Source organism: Perna viridis, chromosome 6 (genome assembly GCF_037379345.1).
Source record: "Perna viridis isolate PV_CMFRI_1.1 ecotype Kerala chromosome 6, ASM3737934v1, whole genome shotgun sequence".
Lineage (NCBI taxonomy): Eukaryota > Metazoa > Mollusca > Bivalvia > Mytilida > Mytilidae > Perna > Perna viridis.
In genome coordinates, this window is record NC_142450.1 from 10,166,490 (window position 1) to 10,191,248 (window position 24,759).

The 24,759-nt window shown below is 31.2% G+C and overlaps 1 protein-coding gene across 1 annotated transcript; it reads left to right on the forward strand.

Moving 5' to 3' along the window:
• The first annotated feature begins 612 nt into the window (after positions 1 to 612).
• Positions 613 to 23,981, forward strand: LOC148613592 (mannosyl-oligosaccharide 1,2-alpha-mannosidase IA-like). Its single transcript, XM_088587022.1, has 11 exons — positions 613 to 1,216; positions 7,227 to 7,442; positions 8,996 to 9,076; positions 9,605 to 9,699; positions 11,147 to 11,270; positions 13,482 to 13,575; positions 15,127 to 15,242; positions 16,070 to 16,178; positions 16,756 to 16,860; positions 17,122 to 17,294; positions 18,004 to 23,981. The coding sequence occupies exons 1-11, from the start codon at positions 659 to 661 to the stop codon at positions 18,238 to 18,240; spliced, it is 1,908 nt and encodes a 635-aa protein (XP_088443148.1). The 5' UTR covers positions 613 to 658; the 3' UTR covers positions 18,241 to 23,981.
• The last annotated feature ends 778 nt before the right edge of the window (positions 23,982 to 24,759 follow it).

A 24,759-nucleotide genomic window follows, 5' to 3' on the forward strand; every position in this document is an offset into this window, starting at 1 on the left:
AAAATTTTCTTTCAGTTTTTCTGAAAATTGGTATTTTTTCAATATTTTTGTTAAATGCTTTTTGGTTACAAGTTTGAAAAGACCCATTTAAAAAAAACAAGGTTGAAAACTGGTTTTATATGAAGTGTAGTTATATAAAAAAAAAATAATAGTCAGAATAAATTAAAAGTGAATTTTAATTATGAGTTCAACATCTTATTTTATCATTTAAAATTTTTTTAATTCTTCAGAAGTAAAATAAACAAAAAAGCTTGCATATTGAGCATTAAACTTTAATAAATTTTATGTTAGAAAAGATGAACCAAATACTATAATAATGTATCCAGGGTGCTATTAAAATTGAATGTTTTAAAGGTTAATTGAGCAACAACAGCAAAAAATGTAATGTAGAGGCATAACCTCAGGTTTGAATATTCATTTTTTAGTATATATTGGCTATTTTTAAAGTAATTATTTTCTTGGGGAGTCAGTTTGACAATATTTTATGATGATCCATGCTGGTTGGTATTTAGATATATAAATGCTTCTGTTATTTATGTCCGTATATGTGCTCTGTCATCACAAATGTATTTGGGTAATCAGGTATATTTTCGTCCCGGAAGTTATTGCATAATTACCTCCCTTCTCAGAAAAATACACGTTCGCTTCGCCTGTCAACATGGCAGCGACTGGGATTCTTCCCCAAAGATATGTTAATGGAGTTCCTGTGCCAACTTCTAGAAAGACACTTCGAATGCGAGAGAAATATGTCATTCTTTTGGTTTTTGTAACGTTTGGGACCGTTTGCTTTGGTGCTTTTATGTACTTGCCAGATATGAGGGACCGTGTTCGGGTAGATTCTCTTATTGTGCCACAGAGGGGGAACAGGGGTAGAATAATAGGTAGGCACGGTGACAGTGGGGTTGATGTTCATGTTGTTGATGACAAAGAAAGATTGAATCAAAAAATAGAATTCGACATGGCACAACAAAAACGAATGGAGGAGGTGGGTATGAAAAACAACATGTTAAAGGAAGAAGTGTTAAAAGTAAAAGAAAATATTGAAGAGGACAAAGATAAGATTATTCGGCAAAAACAGAAGGAAGAAGAACAACAAAAGCAGCTAGAAATGGAGAAACTTAAAGAAATAAAGCAGGAACATGGTGGTGGTGAGGGGGCACAAGGTGGTGAACCATCCGATTCCAGGGTCAAGGAACAGAGAGAGAAAGTGAAAGAGGTAAAACTGTTACTTTGTAACCCCAAAAAGGTCAATTTAAACTTGACATGTGTTATGGAAAGATTCGGAGCAATGTAGTTCTTTCCATGAACAATATATCACAAACACATAACTATAGTATATACAATATAAAAGACAATTTACTAAAATGAAGGAATCCAATAATAATGCAAAATATCACTTTAGTACAAATCAATATAAAATAATGTATAAATTTTTCAATCGTCAAAGTCCACTACTTCTGTGCACATTAAAAACCATATTTACGGCAATTAAAAAATGTACATCTTTTAGTATTGTCAAAGGCTTTTCCTCCTCGTTTGTAGGGTGGAAATTAACTTCATTGTCTATAAAACTCATGGAAATATACAAACATCTTTTAGGGAGTGTTAACATTTCGATAGTAGAGAAAATATCAAACAAATTCAAAGGTTATTGCACTGAATAATACAAAGTTAGAAATATTATACATTGTCATTGTTGGAAACCACTGCTCGCCAGCTCGCCAAATACAAGTAGATGTATATTTTGGCGAGTTTTCATTTGCTTACACACATCAATTTGGCGACCGTCATTTGATTGACAAGTTCCAAGGAAAGTTAACCAGCCAACAGGTTATTTAGTAAAACATCCCTTAACATCATACATTAAAAATATGTTCCTTACATTTTAAAAAGTTTAGCTTCAATACATGTATATCAAGTGAATTTTGGCATGATATGCACAATTTTATTGACTTGTAAAGCATTGTTTACGATCTGCCACTTTAATTTCCGGTAAACAGGATGTGCCAAAACCTAGGCGACGGTCCTGATCTCGTATTAGTATTCAAATGAAATTATCTTGGTAATTAAGATTTGTTATCTTGCAAATTAGTTGTTTATTGTCAAAATAAAAATGAACCAGAAGCAAATGATTTTCTTGTTTCATAATGATGAATCTGTTGAAATATAATTTTATTTTTAAAATATGAGTTCAGAAATGGAGTACTTATTTTGTTACTGTAAAGTACATGAAAAACTTACATGGGAGGGAATATTCGAAAATGGAAAAGTTTTTGATAAATTTAAAAACAAATGAAAAGATAGTTGAAGAAAGAAAAAGAAAGGCAGAAGATAGTCAAATCCAAGAGAAAACAGATGATAGTACAGAAAAAAAACCCAAAAATGTGGCTAGTTTAATTGATATTTGGCTAGCAAGATCAATATTCCACTAGCCAGAATGGCAAGTTGGGGAAAAAATGGTTTCTCACACTGCATTGTACATGTACATCCAATAAACAGTACATGAAACAGATTCAATAAAAGAGGATGAAGTCACTATAATAATGGTTATAACATGTACAAATGTAAAATTCTTGAATGTTGACTTAACCTACCTCTATTGAATGTGCTACCAAATTCAGGAACTGTTGTGATTTATCTTGGTACAATCAGTCTATGGCTCAAAACTAAAGGACATCAAAAGAGTTTGTCATGGCAGATTTCCCCTTATGCAGCACCTGTTAAATAGCAAAGTTGGAGAAAGTTCATGTGCTTGAAAGTCCTTTTCCTCCATCTTGCACATTTTACTTTTTTAGGGGCTCTGAATATCAGATCCTGAATATTCATTGCATTATTTTTTTTTTCTTCACTCTCTTTTAGATTCCTTTTGCAGCAGTTATGAATTTGATATATGAATCTGAATGGAAGTGACATGCACCGATCATTATGAAACAAGCACATGCATAGTTTTTAAAGTAGCTTTGTCAGTACCTGATTGGCTTGACAAAGATGTTTCTCACCATTAGTGCATGTACATGTACAATGTCCTTAATTTACATGTACACATACAATGTAGCTTTGTGCAAAATTTACAAGTATTATTAAAACTGCATGTACATCTAAATTAGAATTGCATGTGAAATTTTTGTTTTTAAATTTTAAACTTTAAACAAGTTCTTTCTACTTAAAGGTTGCATTGATCTTCTATCCACGTTCTTCATACATGTACATCTAAATTAGAATTAGGTGTGTAATTTTTGTTTTTAAATTTTAAACAAGTTCTTTCTGCATAAAGGTTGCATTGATCTTCTATCCACATTCTTCATACATATACATAAGTATCAAGAAGTAACTGAAATGAACATGTTTATTTTGACTGTCTTTGTTCAATACAACAGAATCACATTTTTTTCTGGAAACTTGGATTCAGATTAATGAAAAGTATCTACAAATTTAGTGTATCTTAATATAATTAGGTTTTATTTAATTTAAAATCATTATTTTCGTTTTTAAAATCATCCATGTACATGAACATACATTTTTACATGGGTGCATAGAAATACTGTCCATGTTTATTACACAATAAGTTATCATGAACATGGTATTGCACGACATTTATTGAAATTTTGCCATTGGGAAAATTCTGTACCTATTAGATACAAAGACTTGCATCTTTTTCTTTGCCAGAGATAATCAATATCCCTACGTGAACATTTTACATTAACAATATGTACATGTAGCATGTCTTAAATGAACATGCACTTGTAACACAATCCAAATTACATGTACTTCTGTCTAAAACCTGTTTTGTATAAGATAATTAGAATTGAAAGTGTTTAAAGTGGCTTATGACAGAAGCATCTCATAAGTTTGTATTAAATGTTCCTGCTAATAGTAAAATATTTATAAATTAATATGTGGCTTTTGAATTCACAAAATTAATTGCAAATGTTACCTGACTTTGCTGTTGTCTCTGTAATATATGTAATTATTTTCTTCTAATATCATTACTATTAAATATTCATTCACTATCCATTTGCGGTACAGCAGATGCATATTGAATAGTTAACAGTGTAAATATAAACATTTTGTATAATATTAATACAGAGAAAATTGTAGTGAGTCTGAATTTAATCATTCATTTTATTTTAACCCAAAAAAAATTATTTGAATTCTTTGTTAATTGATACATATTATGTACAATGCACGACTTTTGGTTTTCTGTTTTCCAGTAGGGTATTATTGAGGTCCCAAGGTTTCTAAACTAAACTAAATTCATCAACAGTCAAGGTCTTGGAGTTGTATGCTGAAACATATACTAAACAACATACATGTATATTTATTTAGACTCTGACCCTAGTTTCTAGTTTTTGTGTCTTTTTTTGTTTTTGATAAAATATTTTTTTTATTTCATATACATTTCATAAATAATACTGTAAAACATATTAATTTTGTCTGTTTTCACAGTGTAAGTACATACTGTTATATACATGTACCCATAAAATTTATTTTAAACACTATTAGCAGCAAACAATCTTACTAGAGTACTGTTCTATTGACAAAAGCTGTGATAACTAACAATCACATGTTTCGTTCAACATGCTGTTCATTCCACGCAATAATCTAAAATATTTTTTTTAAATGGCCATTTTTACATTTTATACAAATGTTAAAGATTGAATGGCCCATTTCTTACATTCTGAATGAAATTCTCTAACTTAAATGGGCCATTTTCAACCTCTGTGTGCCCATGGCCCTTGTCTTCCTCAATCTCTGTTCACAAAAATTGAAGATATTCACTTAATGGAGTAAAACTTCGTACACTTTGATAAATGTAATTATATTACCAGCAATAATTACATTGCAGAACTGAAAAAAGAACATAAAAATGAAATTTTCAATAGTCTTTTGATTTGTTCAAGTGTCATAGTTTTCCTTTCCTCTTTCGTCTACCCTGGACTTGACTGTTTATGAGCAACTCAGCAGGTGTTTCTGGAAAAGCAGAGGACACTTACCGCGGTCCATGCTCCCTGTTTTTGTGGAGTCTGAGTTGCTTATTTACTTTTGTTACTTTGTATTATTTTGGTTATTTAACATGTATATTCTTTGTTGTGTGTGTGGCTGTTTTTCATGTGTGGTCTTTGTCCCTGGATTACATTCTTTTGATTTCCCATAGAATCTTGGTTCCCTTGATTGCTCTTTAACATTGGACCATAATTTTTTATGTGAAATAAATAAAATTGTTACATACACAAAGAACATTTATCTGTATTTAGGAATACAAAAAGGTTCTTCAATCTTCAATAACAGGGGTCTGTGGATCTACCTATATAAACAAATGTTATAAAAATAACTATGGCCCACTTGTAGTTAGAAGACTTAAAGACTCCTTGAACATTGTAAACAAGACTTTGCGGTTTATTTTAATTAATATTACTTTTTTTGTCATAAAGATACAGTGTGAGAATAAAGATGACATGTTTTAAAGTTCAACATAGTTTGTTTTTCTCTCCACATGACTGATAACTACATTTATATACATGTACTAGCATGTGGGGGAAATGTCTGAGACAACCACACAAGTAGTCAAATAAAACAACAATGTAACAATAAGAAAGACTGTCAAGTCTGCAGCATGGAGAAAGACTCACACTTAAAACGCATGTTGTAAGCTCTCTTTTATTCAGGCCTTTTTTGAAAAAAAAATATAAGTTGTAAAAAATGTAAATCCTTCAATAATTAATTAGCACAATTTACCAAAGCACAGTGTTCTCCCCAGGTGCTCATATAGCACTGTACTCTGCAGTGCTATGATTTCTTAGCACTGTGCTATCAGTAATTAATTTTAGTTAGTATGCACTGTGGGTACTGTCCTATAATTTGGAGGAAGATCAAAAGAGCTGTGCTATGCCAGTAAGCACTCAGCTATTTAAAAATTATGGGGAGAACACTGAAGCAGGGGATTAAGTGTAATTTTAAACATCAAAAAGGCATTTAACGTATCTACTGATATACTGAATGTACAGGTATTTTTTGTCAAAAAATTTTTTTTTTATTTTTGATTCCATTTCAGAAGTAGTAGCTTGTCTGAATGTATTAAAAAAAATTCAAATGTTTTTATTTTTCAACATGGTGTACAGACTATTTTCTGAAAAAAGTGAATTGTCAAGATTGGCTTCAGCTTAGACTTGCTACAAGTCTCTCTCTTTATATTAAAGAGTATGTAAAGAAGTTTGTTGATTGCATGTATCCCTCTGATAGCAAATCTACTGACAGGCCTCTTTCACAGAAATTAATAGTGGTATTATCAGCGAGGTTAATTACATTGATTTTCTTTGTCTTATATATACATGTAATAAAGAGGGACGTGGAGCTTCAGTTATAAACTCAATAAGTTTTAATATCAGCCTTTCACTTAATTTATACTGTTTACCTATGTTACTTTATGAAACTGTGATATCAGCAGTATACAATTAAGGCTATAGCGAGGATAGGACATGCAACATATATGTTAGTTCACAAACAACTTCCCTAAAGGTAGAGGGCATGCATCATATATCCTAAGATGGTCAAAGATAACTTGATTGAATGATTTTCATGTACAACTTTGTTGTGCTTTTCAGGACTACTTGTAAACAGTTGTACAAGATAACTATCATTACTACATGGAATGATTTTCATGTACAACTTTGTTGTGTAATTCAGGACCACTTGTACTACATTTTATTATATGTTAATTAGTTAACCTACATTCATTTGTTTGGTGTCTTTTAATAGGTCATGGACTCTTTTTTAACATATTGGTATTTGGTTGTTTTTTTTCATTTACGTCATGTAATTCATCAAATACCATTTTTGATCAAATATGAAAAACACTTAATGTGGCTCATTCATTAACAATGCATGGTTAAGGCCTAGAATGAACAAAGAAAAGCAACATTAACAGTTTTTTTTGACAAATATAATAATGATGTCGTAATGCTCCACATGCATCCTACATGTATATCTAAGTGTCCTTTGATGTAAGGAGAGATCAGTTTTAAGCATAACTAGAAACTGCTATTTACAACATACCAGCATAGATGTACATGTATCTATGGTACCAGTAATACAGAATTAAGTAATAATCTAATAATTTAGTAACTTTATTTTTAATACATGTACTAGTCATTGTTTAACTGAAATTATGGGGACTATGAAACCTAATTTTTTAGCACATTCATTAAAATGTGTATAATTCCTTTCAGATGATGAAGCATGCTTGGGTTAACTACAAGAAGTTTGCCTGGGGATCTAATGAACTGCGACCAATCTCTCGGAGAGGACACAGTGCCAGTATTTTTGGTACACTTCAACTTGGTGCTACTATCGTTGACGCTGCTGACACACTGTATATCATGGAGCTGATGGATGAATACAAGGAAGCTAGAGACTGGATAGCTGAAAATTTACACTTTGATGGGGTGAGTGTTTTACATTTCTACTTAGAAGAAGTAACAGATATGGTGAAACACAAGAAATGTACCATCGTATAACCCCTATAAAAATAGGATTTTTTACATTTCTGCTTGATTAAAATTTTACACTTGGGGAGATTTTAAGAGTTACAGCTGATATGATCCATGTTTTTAGAGACAACCATATTTTGCAATAGCAGTCTGTGCCAAAATTTTTTTCTGCTTAACATCATAAATTTTTACAACTCTTCTAAATACATGTAAGTACTGGTAAGTAAATTACTGCTTAATTTCCACTAGACCAATCAGACATAGACTTAGTGGCTTAAATATTAAAAGGTGCACTTTGCAAAAGATAGGTATACACTTTTTGTAAACAGTACAAAATGTTATTGACTAATGTTCGAGTATTAGCCGAAATATGATCAAAACTGCCAATACAATACAAAATGTAAATGCATAAATACAGTATTTAGCCGTCCAAAACGACTTGTACCCATCTAATATGTCAAATTGGCATCATATTAGGCCAATATGACTTATTAGACTGATTAGTCAATAAAGGTTTAAATTGTTTAAGGTTTTTCCATATTGGCTGAGTTATTCATCCTCGGCTTGCAATATTGGACTTTGGCTGCACCTCAGTCCTATATGGCTAGTGTCGGACTAGTAACTAAGCCAAACCTGATGCAATAATACTATATTTTACCACTGAAATCATATACATGTTCTTGACTTATGTGTACTACAGGACTCAAAACATATTAGCTGCATTATATGCATGTCTGAAGCTGTTATAATGTTAAATACATCAATAATAATTTTTATCTTCTTTAATATAAAAACTTTTTTTCAAGTTAGAGTTATGTTGTTTGAATGTTCAACGAAGTTTACATCTGTTACATTATATGGAAAGATGAAGCATATGAAGGGAATTTCAATATCACATTTAACATCAAATAAATATTTTTCTGTTCAAGAGATAATATGTAATATTATTGTATTGATTTTAAAAGGAAAAAATGTCATATTATTAGAAGTGTTTTATTGTCTTTTCCACATTTTGTCATCCACATAATTGAGCAAATTATGAAATATTTTGAAGCTGGAGAAGGAATTCAGGTTAAAACACAGATTTATGCTTGTCACCTTAATATTCATTTCATGTTTTGGTTGAAGTGTTAGTTACAGAAAAAATTTGAAGTGACTGATTTTCACATAAATCTGTAGAGTGGGATCCCTTTATGGAAGGGGGGCTTAGGTACAAGTCTTAGGTTTTAGCTTAATGAGTGGGCTGTGCTGTAATACTAAGTACAATTTGCTTCATTGAAGTTAAGGTACTATTTACCGGTATGGTTGGATGGAATTGAAGATAAAAAAAATAGTCAGAAATTCTTTGTGAATGACAATTTTATTACTTTTTTGGACTGTATGTCAGTATTTTTGACAGCTTTTCTTCCTGTTTTAAGTCAGTTAAGGGTCAGTATTGGAAACTTTTTCTTTTCTATTTCAGTCAACTGAGATGTCAGTATTTAAGACGGCTCTTCTTTATATTTCAGTCAACTGAGATGTCAGTTTTTGAGACGAACATTAGATTTGTGGGTGGACTATTATCATTGTATGCTCTCACTGGAGATAAGGTGAGTACTGGTACATGTATATTAGATTCTTTGAGCCTTATTTGTTATTATATATGCAGTTGTGTTTTATGTCTTAAAAGATTGATTGTTGGGGGTTTAACGATCAATCAATCAATCAATCTTTTAAGACATTAAACACAACTGCATATATGATAACAAATAAAAGATTGAATTATTTGATATAAACCCACTAATTGTACATTGTAGTCCAAAACATTCAAAGTTGTTGTGTAAATTCAGTAATACAGTTTCGTCTTTTTAATCCAATACACAATTTAATTTTTTTTGTGATTTAAGAATCAAATTCCCATATCAATTATGTTGAAATTTCCACAATATAAGTTTTAATTATTGTTGGTAATTGTTAAATACATGTTCATAGAGATATATTTTGTTTAAATTAAATACAGAATGTAGTTTATGTGATGCACATCTTGTTAAAGCTGCAAATAAACTAAAAAAGCCCCTGAAAACAATAGTTTTGCATTCAGTTTTGAAATATTCTAATTCTGAATATATTTTATTCAGGTTTATAAAGACAGAGTTGTAAAAATAGCAGATAAATTGCTACCAGCCTTTAATACACCATCAGGAATACCATACTCAATGGTTAATATTAGAACGTAAGTATGGAGAACATATCTGTAAGAATACAATACTCCATGTAACAAGAATGGATATGGTTGAATATGTCAAAGAGACAACAACCCCGCCAGGGTGAAAAATGCCAGCTCAAGGCCACCCATGGGTCTCAATGAACAATGAGGAAACCCTCTCACATATACTGGTAAGGATGATGAATTCCCAAATTATTGTCAGGAGTACCATAATGCCTTAGAAACCTGTCTTAACCAAACCCTGTATGATCCAAAACTTGTGTAAATCAGACACTTTTTTTAAGGATTCCTTTTTACATAAATTAATTCGAGATAAATACTGTAATCTGATTGGTTAAAATAATTTTGTTATATCTCAGTGGATAAAAAAATATATTGACACACCCCTGTTCAGTTAAATTCAGAGCTACTTTTCTCATGTTTAAAGATAGAAATATGTTTTAAATTTAATTTATAAGAATTGGCTTTGATAAAAAAAATTTTGCACAGTAAACAATATGCCCATGGAAAATTTATGTTATTTTTCAATAGACAAAATTTTTATTATTGCCAATTCTTAAATAAAAAATTAAATGTATTTTGAACCTTGTTAAACTGAACACCTATCTAAACCGAACCAGTTTTCAGGGAAGATTTTCTTCCATTTTTAGCGGATTTCTGCTACATGTATTTCAAATCAGGTTTTTACTGTAAGGATTCTTTATTTACTATATACCAGTATTTACTTCCAATTTTGCCAATTTTGGCTTTGTTTGTTGACCTCGTAAGATCATCTCCGAATTTTAAAGTCCAAAAGGGGTTTGTTTTAGACAGGTTTCACTGTACAGGTATTTGATAATGTTAGTACCCTTGTAGGGAGTATTACACTCAATGATTGTTATTGATATTTGCAGATAACAACAGCAGATTCCACTTAATCACATACCTGTTAATTGCATATTCCTGTTCATCGAATAGGAAATCAAAATACAAAACCATTTCCAATCTTATCCCTGTAGAAAAAAGTCCTCTTATTTGCATAAAAAAGACATAAATTTGGAAATTCCTTGTAATTGCACAAATATTTTTATCATATTAAATCAAAAGTTTACCTAAATTGGTAAAACAGCAATACACCAATTGTTAAACCCATCAAATTTCTTTAGAAATTTGTTTTCTTTCCTTTGACTGAATAAGGTAGGAATCTTATTAGACATGAGAAAAGAATTGGGTATTTTCCCTTAAAATGATAATTTCTTTTAATTGCATAATTTTTTTCTGACAAATAGGCTATGCAGTTAACAGGAATCCACAGTACTAGGAATTCTGAATACATTGTCAGAAATATCATACTCTTTGACAATAGTAACATTTTTGTTAGTATATATGTACTCTATTGATATTAATTATTTCATAATTTTAGTAACTTGAAATTCTGTTGACATGTTTTATTAAAGATAATTTGTAATTTCAGTGGAAGTTCCAGGAACTGGGGTTGGGCATCAGGTGGCTGTTCTATCCTAGCTGAGTTTGGATCTTTCCATTTGGAATTCATTTATCTGTCTGAGATCACTGGAAATCCTGTGTATAAGGAAAAGGTAGAATCCATGGTCAAAATGATTTTTGTACAGATTGTCTTTAAAAACTTGATTTCATTTCAATAACTATTTGTTACTTGGTAAATGTTCTACCTTATAGGAAAAACATCATATATTGACTTTAACATAAGAAAGACTTGTTAATTTTTTACGGTGGCCAGAAAAGCTCAAAAGTAGTACTAGCGAAATTGATATTGGGGTAATCATTTTTTGAAATTCTGAATATCAAAATGATGCCTGAAAATATATTCACTTGACAGAATCCACGAAAATTAGCAACATATGTTTACAGTAATTTCAATGAATACTGTGAAATGAACATAAATGTATTCTGAGGTATAAGTTTTAAAAAATTATTGTCTTTATACATGTTAAGTGTTAAAAAATCAATTTTGCAGATACAGTGTACTATTTTCCATGCTTTTTTGTCCACCGCAGAAAATGCAAAAAGTTAGAACAGAGCAAATATACAATATTAGTGTATTACAGAAAAATATGGAAAGTATTTGTACGAGGCTAAGGAAGGGGAAGTAACTGCAAGGCTCTGGTCTCACTAACCACTTCTAACGTTTCCATTACTTTACATGTTAAAAAAGTAATTTTCAAAGTCTCACTGTGAATTCCCAGAACAAATGACATCTTAAAGTTGCATATTGTTGCGAAGCTTGGAAAATAAGGCTTCCAAAATCATTATGCTAATGGTATGATGATTGTAGAAATTCTTCACAAAATTTACTTGAATAAATAATACTGAAAATCCACATTTTTACCTGTTCTGCTAACTGACAGCATGGAGGCAAATTACTCACACATGTAAACAATATTCATACACTTTTGTAGTTAATTACATATATGATTTTAAAGTGCACATTCTCAGCTTTATTTTGACTACTTTTAATCATAATACACACAAATAATGCACTTACAATGCATATGTCTAGGTTCAGTGTGTTTTTGATACTACATAGGGGAGTGGCCATTTGACCCGGATGTGGTTATTGAGACCTCTGTCGAGCAGTTACTCACCTTCCGAGTCGAATACAAATACTTTCTATATATTTTCTGTAATACACTGATATTGTGTTTATCCTGCTGTAAGTCAATTTTGATGATTTTGTGTTGTTATTAGTATTTAATTCAAAAGTAGGAACCTGTCGTGGGCCCCCAAGCATTTGCCGTTCATTGGAAACCCACGACAAAAAGTAGTTCTGAGAGATGGACATTATGTGATGAAATATTGTAAATTGCATCTTTTTCTTTTAAACGAGTCATAGATATAACATAAATATTCAAAATTAAACAACAATTTCCGTCATTTAACATGTTTTTTCTGATGTGAAATAAATTCTTCCATGACCTACTTTCACTTTTGACAAAGTTATTGATCTGTTGGATTGTGTGTGTACACATTCAAAGTGGCAATGTTCAAAGTTGTGCCATAAACATTGGATTGACACGGCTAGACATGTTTGTGTGGGAGAAGGATGGCACAATGTCTGCGGAATGCTGTGACTGACAGATTGACAGAGGAGATTCGATGGGAGGTGTGATTGTGATGGTGGGCGGAGCTTAATTGCTTTATTAGTTACTGTACAAATAAAGCAAAAATTTATTTTACACCTGTTGTTTGCCCTTTAATGAATTCATTGCAGGATAGAACTAAATTAATTTACAGTATTTGTTTTTTTGATAAAATATATTATAAAATGTGATGAACCTGTTATTGTTCCATACTTTTCCGTCAATTTGATTAAGTGTAAGAGTTTGTAAGAATCAGGCAAAATTGGAAAAACAGAAACATGCATGTCAAAACCCCACCGATCTGACAATGTAGTATCACTCAAGGTTACTTTATTTAAAAAGACCCTTATATGATCTCTGCATCACTGGCTTTGCTCAGAAATTTTTCAGTAGAATGTTAGAAAATTGAGGTTTTTGAGTCATCTGCCCTTGAAATGTTCATTTTTATTGCATTTCAATGAAATTGTAACTCAATGCACCAACATGATATGGAAAGTATTGTTTTTTATCCTTGATTTTGATGTTGCAAATAGTCAAAGTATACTATCAAAATGATAGATTTTTTTATACCATGTTTCACCCACTGCCTGATTCTTACAGAAACTGACGCTCAATTTGTAATTACTTTAAAAAGATAACTGCTTAATGAGAGTATAGAGATTATGAAGTAATGTTATGATCTTTTTGTAGGTTATGAAGATCAGAGAAGTACTTAACTCCATAGAGAAACCAGATGGACTTTACCCCAACTATCTTAACCCTAAAACGGGAAGATGGGGACAACGTAAGTGATGGAATTTAAGATGAAAATAGGCATCAAAATATCACTTTTGAAATACATTTAAGTACCAGTCTTTGTAAAAATCAGGCAGGGGATGATTCATGTATGTCAAAAAACCTATGCAATTTACTTTTATCTCTTATTCATTGCTTATTCTATGGGTTAACTACACCATGAATCACCTGTACCTATAGACCGAAAAGCATTGCTTGTTCTGTGGGTTAACTACATCATGAATCACCTGTACCTATAGTCCGAAAAGCATTGCTTGTTCTGTGGGTTAACTACACCATGAATCACCTGTACCTATAGACCGAAAAGCATTGCTTGTTCTATGGTTTAACTGCACCATTAACCACCTGTACCTTCAACAGTTCCTGAATTTTATATGGACTGGTACTTAAAGTAACAATTATTTTATTGGTAATGTACAATGTATCTCTCCATTCCAAGTTGGTTGATTTTTGTTCATATTTATGACAAAAACCATAGTAAAACATTTAAGTATATGTAAATGAATATGCATGAAATGTTGTATTTAAACTAATATTTCTGAGGTAAAAGGTGTTGAAACTGGAAAATACAGGTTTTTTTTTCATGTTGTGTGAATCTAGTTTTTGTATACAGTATTTTATTTTTGACATGACCATAATTCTTAATTGTGCCAAAAAATTGACACGTCATTTTGGAAGCTGTCTAATCCCCTTACACTTAGAGAAAATGCATACTGATAGATTGACTAAGAAAGGATCTAATTTAGGACTATTTAAGTTTTAGCTTATTCAAGATTCTTGAATACTCTTAAGTTTGAATAGACAGGTTCCCTTTTGTTCATTTGGAAGACTCAAAACTAATTAAGAACAAGCTACATTGAAAATGTGCTATAGTCAATGCTTTTTCCATGCCATGGAAACATCAAAAATGAAACTTTCAATTCCTGTGGTTATCTTATTTTTTTTCTATTTTATTTTAGATATACAAGGAAAATGGGTTATACACAATAATCCACTTTATTATAGTTTGAAGTTGAGTTTCATTGACTCATGAAACATCACATATAAAGCTGATTGTCCAATGAGATTAGCATTTTTTAATGATATGCACAAAATATATAATTATTGAACTAAGATAGATCATTTTTGTATAATGCTGTGTTCTCCCTAGAAAATTCAAATAGCATCCTAGTAAACTAGAACATTTGGATAGCCTCTTTTCCTTTGAAATTATAGTATCACATTTGTAACATTATCCACAGGAAAATCCATTCAGATAGCATCACATAAAATCATAATAGCAACATATTACCATGATGCTAAAAGGCTCTGGGAAGAACACTGTTATGTATCCTATATAACGAGGATAGGTATTATGTATATGTCTAAGACACAACAATCCCACTGGCATGAAAATGTCAGCCAAAGTCCAACCATTGGTCTTTATTGAACAACGTGGAAACCCTCATACTACAGGACAGGATACAGCTGGCCCCAAAACATCATTGTACACCAGTAATCTTAACAACGACTTACTTATTTCTTCTTTTTTTCCTTCCAGAACATGTAGCCATTGGTGCATTAGGAGACAGTTTTTATGAGTATCTGATCAAGTCCTACATCCAATCTGGTAAAAAGGATGTGCAGGCTAAGAAAATGTATTTTGATGCTGTAAAGGTAGGATTATATGAAAATGAAGATACTGTGGAAGTACTTAAATTCGTGGATACCAATTTTTTGTGGATTACGGAAGAAACACTAGTTCATGGATTCTTGAATTCATGGTTTTGAGGTTTTCTGTGTACACATCAATGGAAATCTCCTTTTTGTTGAAAACCAAATTTTGTGGTTTTGCCTACCCACTATAGTACTTTGGGGTTTTTTTTTTGTGGAAAGAGTTTTTGGTTTAATCTTGTGAAGTATTTATTGGCTGTGATATGAAGGGTAATAGGATTCTGGATTTAATGAGGCAAGAAAATATGTAGACATAGCAGTCAATTCTCAGCCCATTAACACCAAATGGCTTAACTGTTAATGAATTCCTATCATTATATACATAAGTACCAAGGTTTTGGCAAAGTCACCTCATAATTGACAAAAAGTTTCAACACAAACATAAATCTAACATGTGACAGTTGTACAAATTAATGAGCAACAGGTCAAAACAATTTTCTCTAGTACTTTTCTTTCGCCTTTTTATTTTTGAATGTTTCAAAATAACTTATTGGTAAGGATATTCAGTCAGTTTTGAATCAAAACCTGTTATTGAAACAAAATATTTCTTCTATCATTTTCTTTCATAAGCTGCCAAAACATAATTCTGGTTAAAGTAAATATTGCATCAACATCACCAACCTCATGCAGCGCCAAACGTTGGTTTCCTCTCTTACTAACTGCTGCAGATAATCATTTCTCTGACATTTTTCAAATCAAACATTGCTTGACAGTTGGATAATGTCACGTAACATCATTCATTTTTTCATCAACATCAGTTTACCTTACAGGCAATGGAGAAGAAAATGTTGCAGAAGTCTAAGAGTGGTTTTGTGTACTTAGCCGAGTACAAATCTGGTAGACTAGAACACAAAATGGACCATCTGGGTTGTTTTTGTGGTAGGTAGTTTGGAGAATGTTTGAATCCTTTTTTAATCATTGCTAACATGTAGGATGACAAAAGATGAAGTAAGCCATCTTAAAATTTATGGTTTGTTGTTTCAGATGCATAACTGAAAGTCAGTTGTTATCTGTTAATAGGACAAGTTTAAGGTTATTTATAATGGAAGGTCCACAATAATTTCACAACTTATGGACTTCAATGTCTCCAATTTCAGGTTAGGTCAATGTCTCCTCTAGATAGAAATAAAGGAGTGCTGTACCCCATCCTCAAAGACCCACACCCCTCTGAGCACCTCTTTAGTATGGTGGGTTATTTTTGGTGGGTGTACAATTTTGATGTTTCATATTTATGTGGATCCTAATTGATACACTAAGTACACAAGCCCAGAGTAAAAATTTTGCATAATTTATTTTGGCGGTTTTAGACTGACGGCTAAAATATGCCAAATTAGGACTCTACCAAAGTTACCAGCTATACAGTATATCTTTTAGAGACTTACATGATTTTAATTTGTTCTGTAGTTTTATTGCTGTGTTCAGTTTTCATGATTAAAGTGGTATATTTTTTTTACAGGTGGAATGTTTGCTCTTGGTGCTGAGCATTCAGATGAGAAAGAGAAATATCTGAAGCTAGGAGCTGATATATCTAACACATGTCACGAGTCTTATGCTAGATCTAGTAAGTCATTTTGATTTTTTGACAGATATTTTGACATGAAAAAATTCTTTTCTTTTCTGTAGGATTTAACAAATTTCAGCTTAAAATATCTTTCAAAACAAATTTCCATTCTTGATTTTCCTGTCTTAACATTCATGTAGTCTACTTTAGGCATTTATAAGGAAATGCACTTTATTACTGAGCTTGATATTGAACTTTTTTTTAATACATTATTAAGATATGGAACTGTGGTTGTTAAATCTTTGCTTATTTATCTTACAGATACAAAGTTAGGACCAGAAGCGTTTAGATTTGACAGTCAAACAGAGGCTAAGTCATTACGTCAGAATGAAAAATATTACATTCTCAGACCAGAGGTTATGGAGACACATTTTTACATGTGGAGATTGTCAAAGGAACAGAAATATAGAGACTGGAATTGGGAGGCAGTTGAGGTATGTTTTTATAAAGGGTCAGAGGGGCCTCACCTGAAAAAAATCCACATTCATATTTTTGGATATATTTATATATTGGATTCCTCATAAAAATCCTTAACTGTGGTTTTCAGTACTTCCTGTGAACAATATAAACAGGAATCCTGAAAAAATTATGATTGATTCACTTCTAAAAACAGCAGACAAGATTTTTAATTGAATCACTTTAGTTGAAATAGATGAACTGATTTAAGATCTTTTAACTCCCAAAATATTAACCCAGGGTCAAAATATATGAAATATTGACTCCCTAGGCTTATTCTAACATATCTTCCCTGATGATATTTTAACCCTCACTGCGATATTTAAGATCAGAGTATTGTATGATATTGTATCAAACTTTTAAATAGAGGAATTTATTTAATTTTGTCATCATTGAATATTTAAACAAAATTGTTGTAAAATGTTGAGCTTATTATGTCCTGAGGGAAGGCTTTTTGTTATGCGGCAGATTGTTTTTCCCCATTAATATTCTTCACTCAACATAGTTTGATGCATTTAGTGCACTTACTTCAACTGAATGGTTACAAATTGTGAAAAACACATGTATTGTGAAATATGCAGTTGGACTGTAATTTAATGATGTACTGAAAATACTTTCCCAGTATAGGTTTTTATGGACATATTGACTTTTTTTCATACACAACTAAAATGCACGGTATTATTACAGGCATTAAACAAGCATTGTCGTGTAGAAGGTGGATTTACTGGAATAAGAGATGTTTATCAAGATAATCCACCTCAAGATGATGTACAACAAAGTTTCTTCTTGGCTGAAACTCTGAAATATCTCTATTTAACATTTTCTGATGATTCAGTGATACCACTAGATAAATGGGTGTTTAATACGGAGGCTCACCCTCTGCCAATACAGGGAGCAAATACAGTTAAAGAGCTAGAGTCCTGAACGTAAAGAAGAAGGGAAGGTTAAATCATAATGTGGCAGCCCACCAAGTTGGGAAGAGAGAAATAGTGGTTAGTCTGAAAATCAAAAGCAATCGGTAAATAAATGATGCTTTGATACATCTAATGGTCACAAACTGTTGTTATTACAGGTGAACTTCACAACAAAATTTGATATTATGAAAGTTGCAGTAGTTCCAGATCATTTACTCAGTATCAGTAGACAGTAGTACGTTTTATGGATCAATGTGTTTTTAATTAATTGCTAATTACTACCAGTAGTATACTTAAGTACCATTCTGTGTAAGAATCAGGCAATGGGTGGCACATCATAATTTTCAATGTGATCTTTTTTGCCTTAAATATATTCAATACATCTAGAAAATAACTGAATAGCTATCTAAATTTATAATGAAGCATCTGTGACGTAGATATTTTTTGACTGATTATATAAGGAAAAAGTGCGGGAACATTTTTCCGCCATTTTTCCATAGTGCATTTCAACTAAATTTGACCTATCAATGTCTTGAAAAGGCAAACTTTACAAACACTTTGACAGTGATTTCTTGGGGTTTCGAAGTATAAATACTTGAATTATGCAATAAAATCTCTGTGTATTTTTTCTTCATGTGCCACACCGTACACACATTTTGCCTGATTCTTAGACCGAGGAGTACTCAACATTTTAATCTGAACAAAGAGTTCTTCATGAATGTTGAGTTTAATAATTACCTTGAACACAAATATTTTGATATGGCACTTTTTAAAAAGGTATGTGTATGTTCTGTTTTTGTCTTGAGTTAAATATAAAATTTTATTGATAAGATAATTCAGGAGAACTCAACACTGCCTGGAAAGTAATTGAAAATTTCATTTTTGATAGACTTTGTACATCTTGCCAACTTGATTTTTGGATCAGTGTGTCTGTTCTCCTACTAAATAATATACATCACAGGTTAAAATTTGTGTTGAAGCTTTCTTTCAATGAAGGTGGGATTACATTATAATGATATAAACCTTTTATAGCACATACAATATGTTTAAGGGATAAACTTTGTCTTACCTTGATTATATGACAATCACCTGATGAAATTCTATTTTTAACTTTCCATCAATATCTATTAAATTGTCTATTGATTGAAGTGAAAGTCTCCAATTGTTAAATCAATTACATGAAGAAATCATTAGGTGATCATCTGTTCCCTGAACATCATCATTTTATGCACTGTAAAGTTCTATCTGATAGTGCCATCTTCAAGTAGAATTTTTCACAATCTTCCTGAAACTAAAATTGCATTTTGGTATTAATGGGCAAGATTATGAAAATAAATACATGCTTTGATTTCTAAGTTTACTGTTCTGAGAGAAAAGATAGACATATTGATACAATATTTCCCTCGGCAAAGATTTAATCATTAAGATATTTGTAGAATCAGTGACTTTAGTAGATTTTGTTCTTCAGTTAATTGTATGTACACTGTCTGCCAAACAAAATAATGTGTGTTCCAGAATTAATTATGTAGATTTAGATTTAAATTGATATTCCTCTATTTGCTAATTAATTAAAGAGTAATTTTTTTTCGCAAAGATAAACACAATTTTTATAATGTTTGTGTATTTACTTAACATATTGAACTGGGAATTAGTGAAACATATCCAAGTAGTAAATACATTAGAGTTTCATTTCAATCAGGTCCTCATAGAATTGTGTAGAATACAGAAACATACTGATTATTTTGTTTAATCTGAATTGATGTGATATATGTAAATTGTTACGATGTATTTGTTGTAAAATTAAGTATACATGTATCTGTGTTATAAATAACCTATGTATGGCATGCATTGTACATGTTTATCTGCATACTATATTTATTTCTAGAAATTCTGGCTGTTGTATGGCACAAAACAATTTAAAGTATAAAATGATTCTTTTAGGGAATGCAACTAGTTTTATGTTCTTCAAATTTCCATTCAAATGTTAGTACAGTTGTCATTGGATTTTTATAACAACCATTGAGGTGGTAATTGATATTATTACAACCATGGAAGTGATAAGTGATTTTATAACAACCATCATATATATAAAGATATAATTTTTTAATAGTGCCCTTTACATTTGGTTCATGTAGTGATTCATTTCATTTAGTAGTTTATTCTTATAGTTTTACATTCCTTCTTTTTACATGGATCTGTTTTTCTTTCAACCTTGCTGTTTATTTAATTTGTATACTGACATTACATAGGACTCGGAAACTTTAGTAAAACAGGCCCCAGTGCTTGTGCGAAGTTTCTGTAAATTTTCCTGAACCGATTCTTGTTGTTCTTGTCCCTTGCGCATTTTTTACTATCAGGTTTTTTCTTATCTACGAAAATCCATTGACTATTATTTTTACTTTTTTAATTTTTTTTGCATTTATTGTTCCCTTAAGTAACCAGTACATGCAAGGCTTTTCCTTTTTTACTGATATTGATTTAAGTGTAAGTATTTGTAAGAATCAGGCAAAATAGGAAAAATCAGAAACATGCATGTCAAAACCTCACCAATCTGACGATATAATTTACCTCAACTTTTCTTTTTGAAAAGACCATTATTTGATCTCTGCTTCGCTGAATTTGCTCAGAATTTGTTCAATAGAATGGTAGGAAATGAAGTTTTTTACAGAATTTTCTGCCTGTAAAATGTTCATTTTCAGTGCATTTCAATGAAATTATATCTCAATTTACCAACATATGGAAAATCTTTTTTTTCCTTGATTCTGATGGTGCAAATAGTCATATTAAACTTTCAAAATGGTGGTTTTTTAAATACCATGTTTCACTTACTGCCTGATTCTTACAGAGACTGACACTTAAATTCTACAACCAAATGCTTTCAATTTTGGCATTGATGCAAACTCTGATTGCTGTTTGTTGTACTAACTCAAGTAAAGACTTCACACATTGTCAATTTTCCGTTTTTTTTTTAATCAGCATCATAACCTTTGATATTGGATAAAACTAGATAAATTTAGATTAATTTATCCATATTATAGTACTACAATGTATTTTACATTCCTCATATAGGGTTATAGCACACGTATTGGTAATGTTCAGGGGATAAAGTCAGTCTTCTTTTAATTCTATGAAAATCACATGATGATTTTCCTTACATGGACAATTGACAAGATTTAAGTACCATTCTTTGTAAGAATCATGCAATGTGTGGCACATCATGATTCTCAATTTGGTCTTTTTGCCTCAAATATATTCAGTACATCTAGAAAACAACTTAAAAGCTACTAAAATTTATCCTGAAGCATCTGTGACATAGATATTTTTTAATATAAATAAGGAAAAAGTGCTGAAAAATTTTCCAGCCATTTTTTTATAGTGCATTTCAACTAAATTTGACCTATCAATATTTTAAAAAGGCAAATTTTACCAATACTTTAAGCTCATTTCTGTAGGTTATCAGGTATAATACTTGATTAATGCAATAAAATCTCTGCGTTTTTTCCTTTCATGTGTCACACCTTCTACACATTTTGCCTGATTCTTAGACTGAGAAGTACTTAAGCTTCTATCAGACATGGACTCAAATACCTATGAAATAAATCCACAAATGCATTGTTAGATAAAATGTTAATATCTGCTTTTCCTTTGTCCAGATAACTACCATTGGCAGTTCATCAGTGACAAAATCTATATTCTCCTGAAGATTATCATTGCTTGTGCTGTAACAGTTTTATGGTCTACTTCTCTTGACAGAGCTGCGTAGATGTTCTGTTGTTATTTATCATGTTAAATGTTAAGGTTAATGTCTCATGCATATATAGTTTAACATAACAGGGGTTCAAATTAACAGTGGTTTGAGGTCCAGGAACCTCAATTTCTGCCGTAGGACCTTTTTAATTCCATTTACTGAGGTCTGAACTTTAAACTTTATTATGCATTTATGAGTTCACTCAAATTTGAAACTGGAAAAAGTCCAGGACCTTCCATTTTTTAAAGTAAATTTGGACCCATGTATAATTTTTTCAGTTGTAATTGTCAAAAATCGCTACAGGGATTGAAATATGCTTTAGTCATATCAACAAGTTTTAATATTGTATTTTTTTTTTAATGTCCATGCATCTTTCTTCTAAATTATGTTTTTATAGTACATGTAGTACGAAATGACTTTTAAGATCTTGTTGTCTATTAATGCATAGCTAAAAACTTGTAGATTTTTTGCTCAATTGTTAAGCAATGAAAAATTCATTAGGACTCATCTACAGTCTCATAGACATGTTCATTTCACTTCATGGTACTAAATTCATCATTTAATATCACATTTCATTTTCATAGTTATTGAGCTATTATAATTCTTCTGACTAAAAGATAAAAAAATTATTAATTTAGAAAAAAAAATGCCATCTTACTGTGAAAGTTCTTTAATTCGTGGATTAGGGAAGAAACACAAGTTCGTTGATTTTGAATTTGTGGCTTTGTGGTTTTCAGTATACACATCAATGGAAATCTCCTTTTGTTGGGAACCAAATTCCGTGGTTTGGCCCACCCATGTACACTCAAAATTTGGGTCCCAATTAAAAGGAGATTTCAGTGATAAATACTTTCATAAGTAATTGATCTTCCAAAAAATATCAAGACCAAATTAAAAAAACTGTCCACTGAACTCCGAAATAAAAAAAAAAAAATCTTTTAAAATGAAGAAGGTGCTTAAGTTGCACTGTCTCTTCTATGTATCTTGTATGTGCCATGGGATTTCGGTGTAAACAAATGTTTTATGTGGTAAACAAAAATGTAGTTTACCAGTTGTTGGGTTAAATTTACAGTACGCTAGAGTGTAATATACTGGAATTTTCATGACATCGGTATGCTTATATTTTATTCCCAAAACAAACATGTTTTGTAGGGTTCCTTCATTTCATTGTTCATTAATTTACTTATGAGGCTAAACATCAGATTTAATATGTTGTAAACAATTGATATGATCATGCAGTGTGAATGTTTTCCTTTTATATCTAGTCCTGTGAGCAAGTGGGTGTTTAAATTCTCTATAGTACTGTTATCTATGTGTGCGAGAGATTTTTGTAGATAATTAAATCTGTAAAATACTGTTATTCTGAAAATTTCTTTATTTCTACTCAAGATCACTTTCTGGTATGGAAGCACAATTTACAGTAAATAAATTAGCTATATGTTTAAAGATAGAAGTGTTACTCAGTAAGTAGTCTCTGTGTAGATCTAGACGTACCCCATTCCATTCAAAATATATTCCCATTGAATATCATTAGTACTTTTCAAATATATGGAGAAATGTTCAAATCAAAGGTGTTGTGAGTTTCAGTTATGTGCGATAATCTTCTGACATTTTTTCAGTAATATATGAATTGTTTATATATGATATGATATTAATAGAATTTGATGAAGAGAGTATGATTGGATACAGTAAAAGAGACTAATGTAATTAAATTTAGATTCTAATCCCTCTTTAAGAAAAGTAACCACTGCACTTGTTTTCAGGGTGGGGTTTAGTGATGCCTTATTTTGTAGTGAATTATTGTATTATCAATACATGATAAAAAATTATAGATAAAAATACTTCTTTTCTTCAAAGGTGATTAGAATCTTAACAAGTAACATATTTACTGGAATTCATCTCGCTGTATAAATGGTTTATAAATTGTGTGATATTGTAAGTTTTAACTGTGTGAATTTGTAAATTATTTATATCTGATTAAAATCTTTAATTGTAACATCAAATGTTTGTTGTTGGCTAGATTTTCTATGTATAACTTGTTATGCCCCACTTTGTCATCATTTCTTATGAGTTCTGACCTAATGCAGAATTTTGTACTTGTTAGTCAGTATTTAAGTAGACAATTCGTAACTTGAAATTTCATGATGCGCTAAAATTTAGGTCAAGTAGAAAAGAAAATATTACAAACTTATCAGGTCATGCTACACATTTAATATGCTCCATAAAATGAAAAATTAATGATCTGGTATACTCCCTCCCCACAAAAAAAATCTGCAAGATGGCGAATTTGAGGGGTTTCTGATTTGTTAATTTTCTCCAGCTTCTGCAATATCATAATGCCACAACAGAACATGTTAAAAATTGAAACAAGCAGCTAAAAACTAATAGGGGCATTAACTTGTTCTTTCAGGATCGTTGAAGTTTCATCTGTCTCAGATAAAGTGTATCAAGTAGAAGCTATTATATTTGCAAACTAATATCAATCAATCATTACATCTATCTCAACATGCTATGTTAATGCCCTCACAAAGAGTAGCTAGATATCATTGAGATGGGAGCCATCTATGTGGGCCCCGCTGTTAATGGTTCTCAGGAAATAGAGTGGACACAATTTGATAAGAATGGACGGATGGACAGTACGACTGACAGACAGACCTTTGACCTAGGAAGTTGTACAAACATTATGACATACCCTCTGGTGTTGGTTAATATACATGTCAAGTATAAACTTTGAAATCATAACGGTTCTCAAGATAAAGAGTGGACACGATCTTTACCACA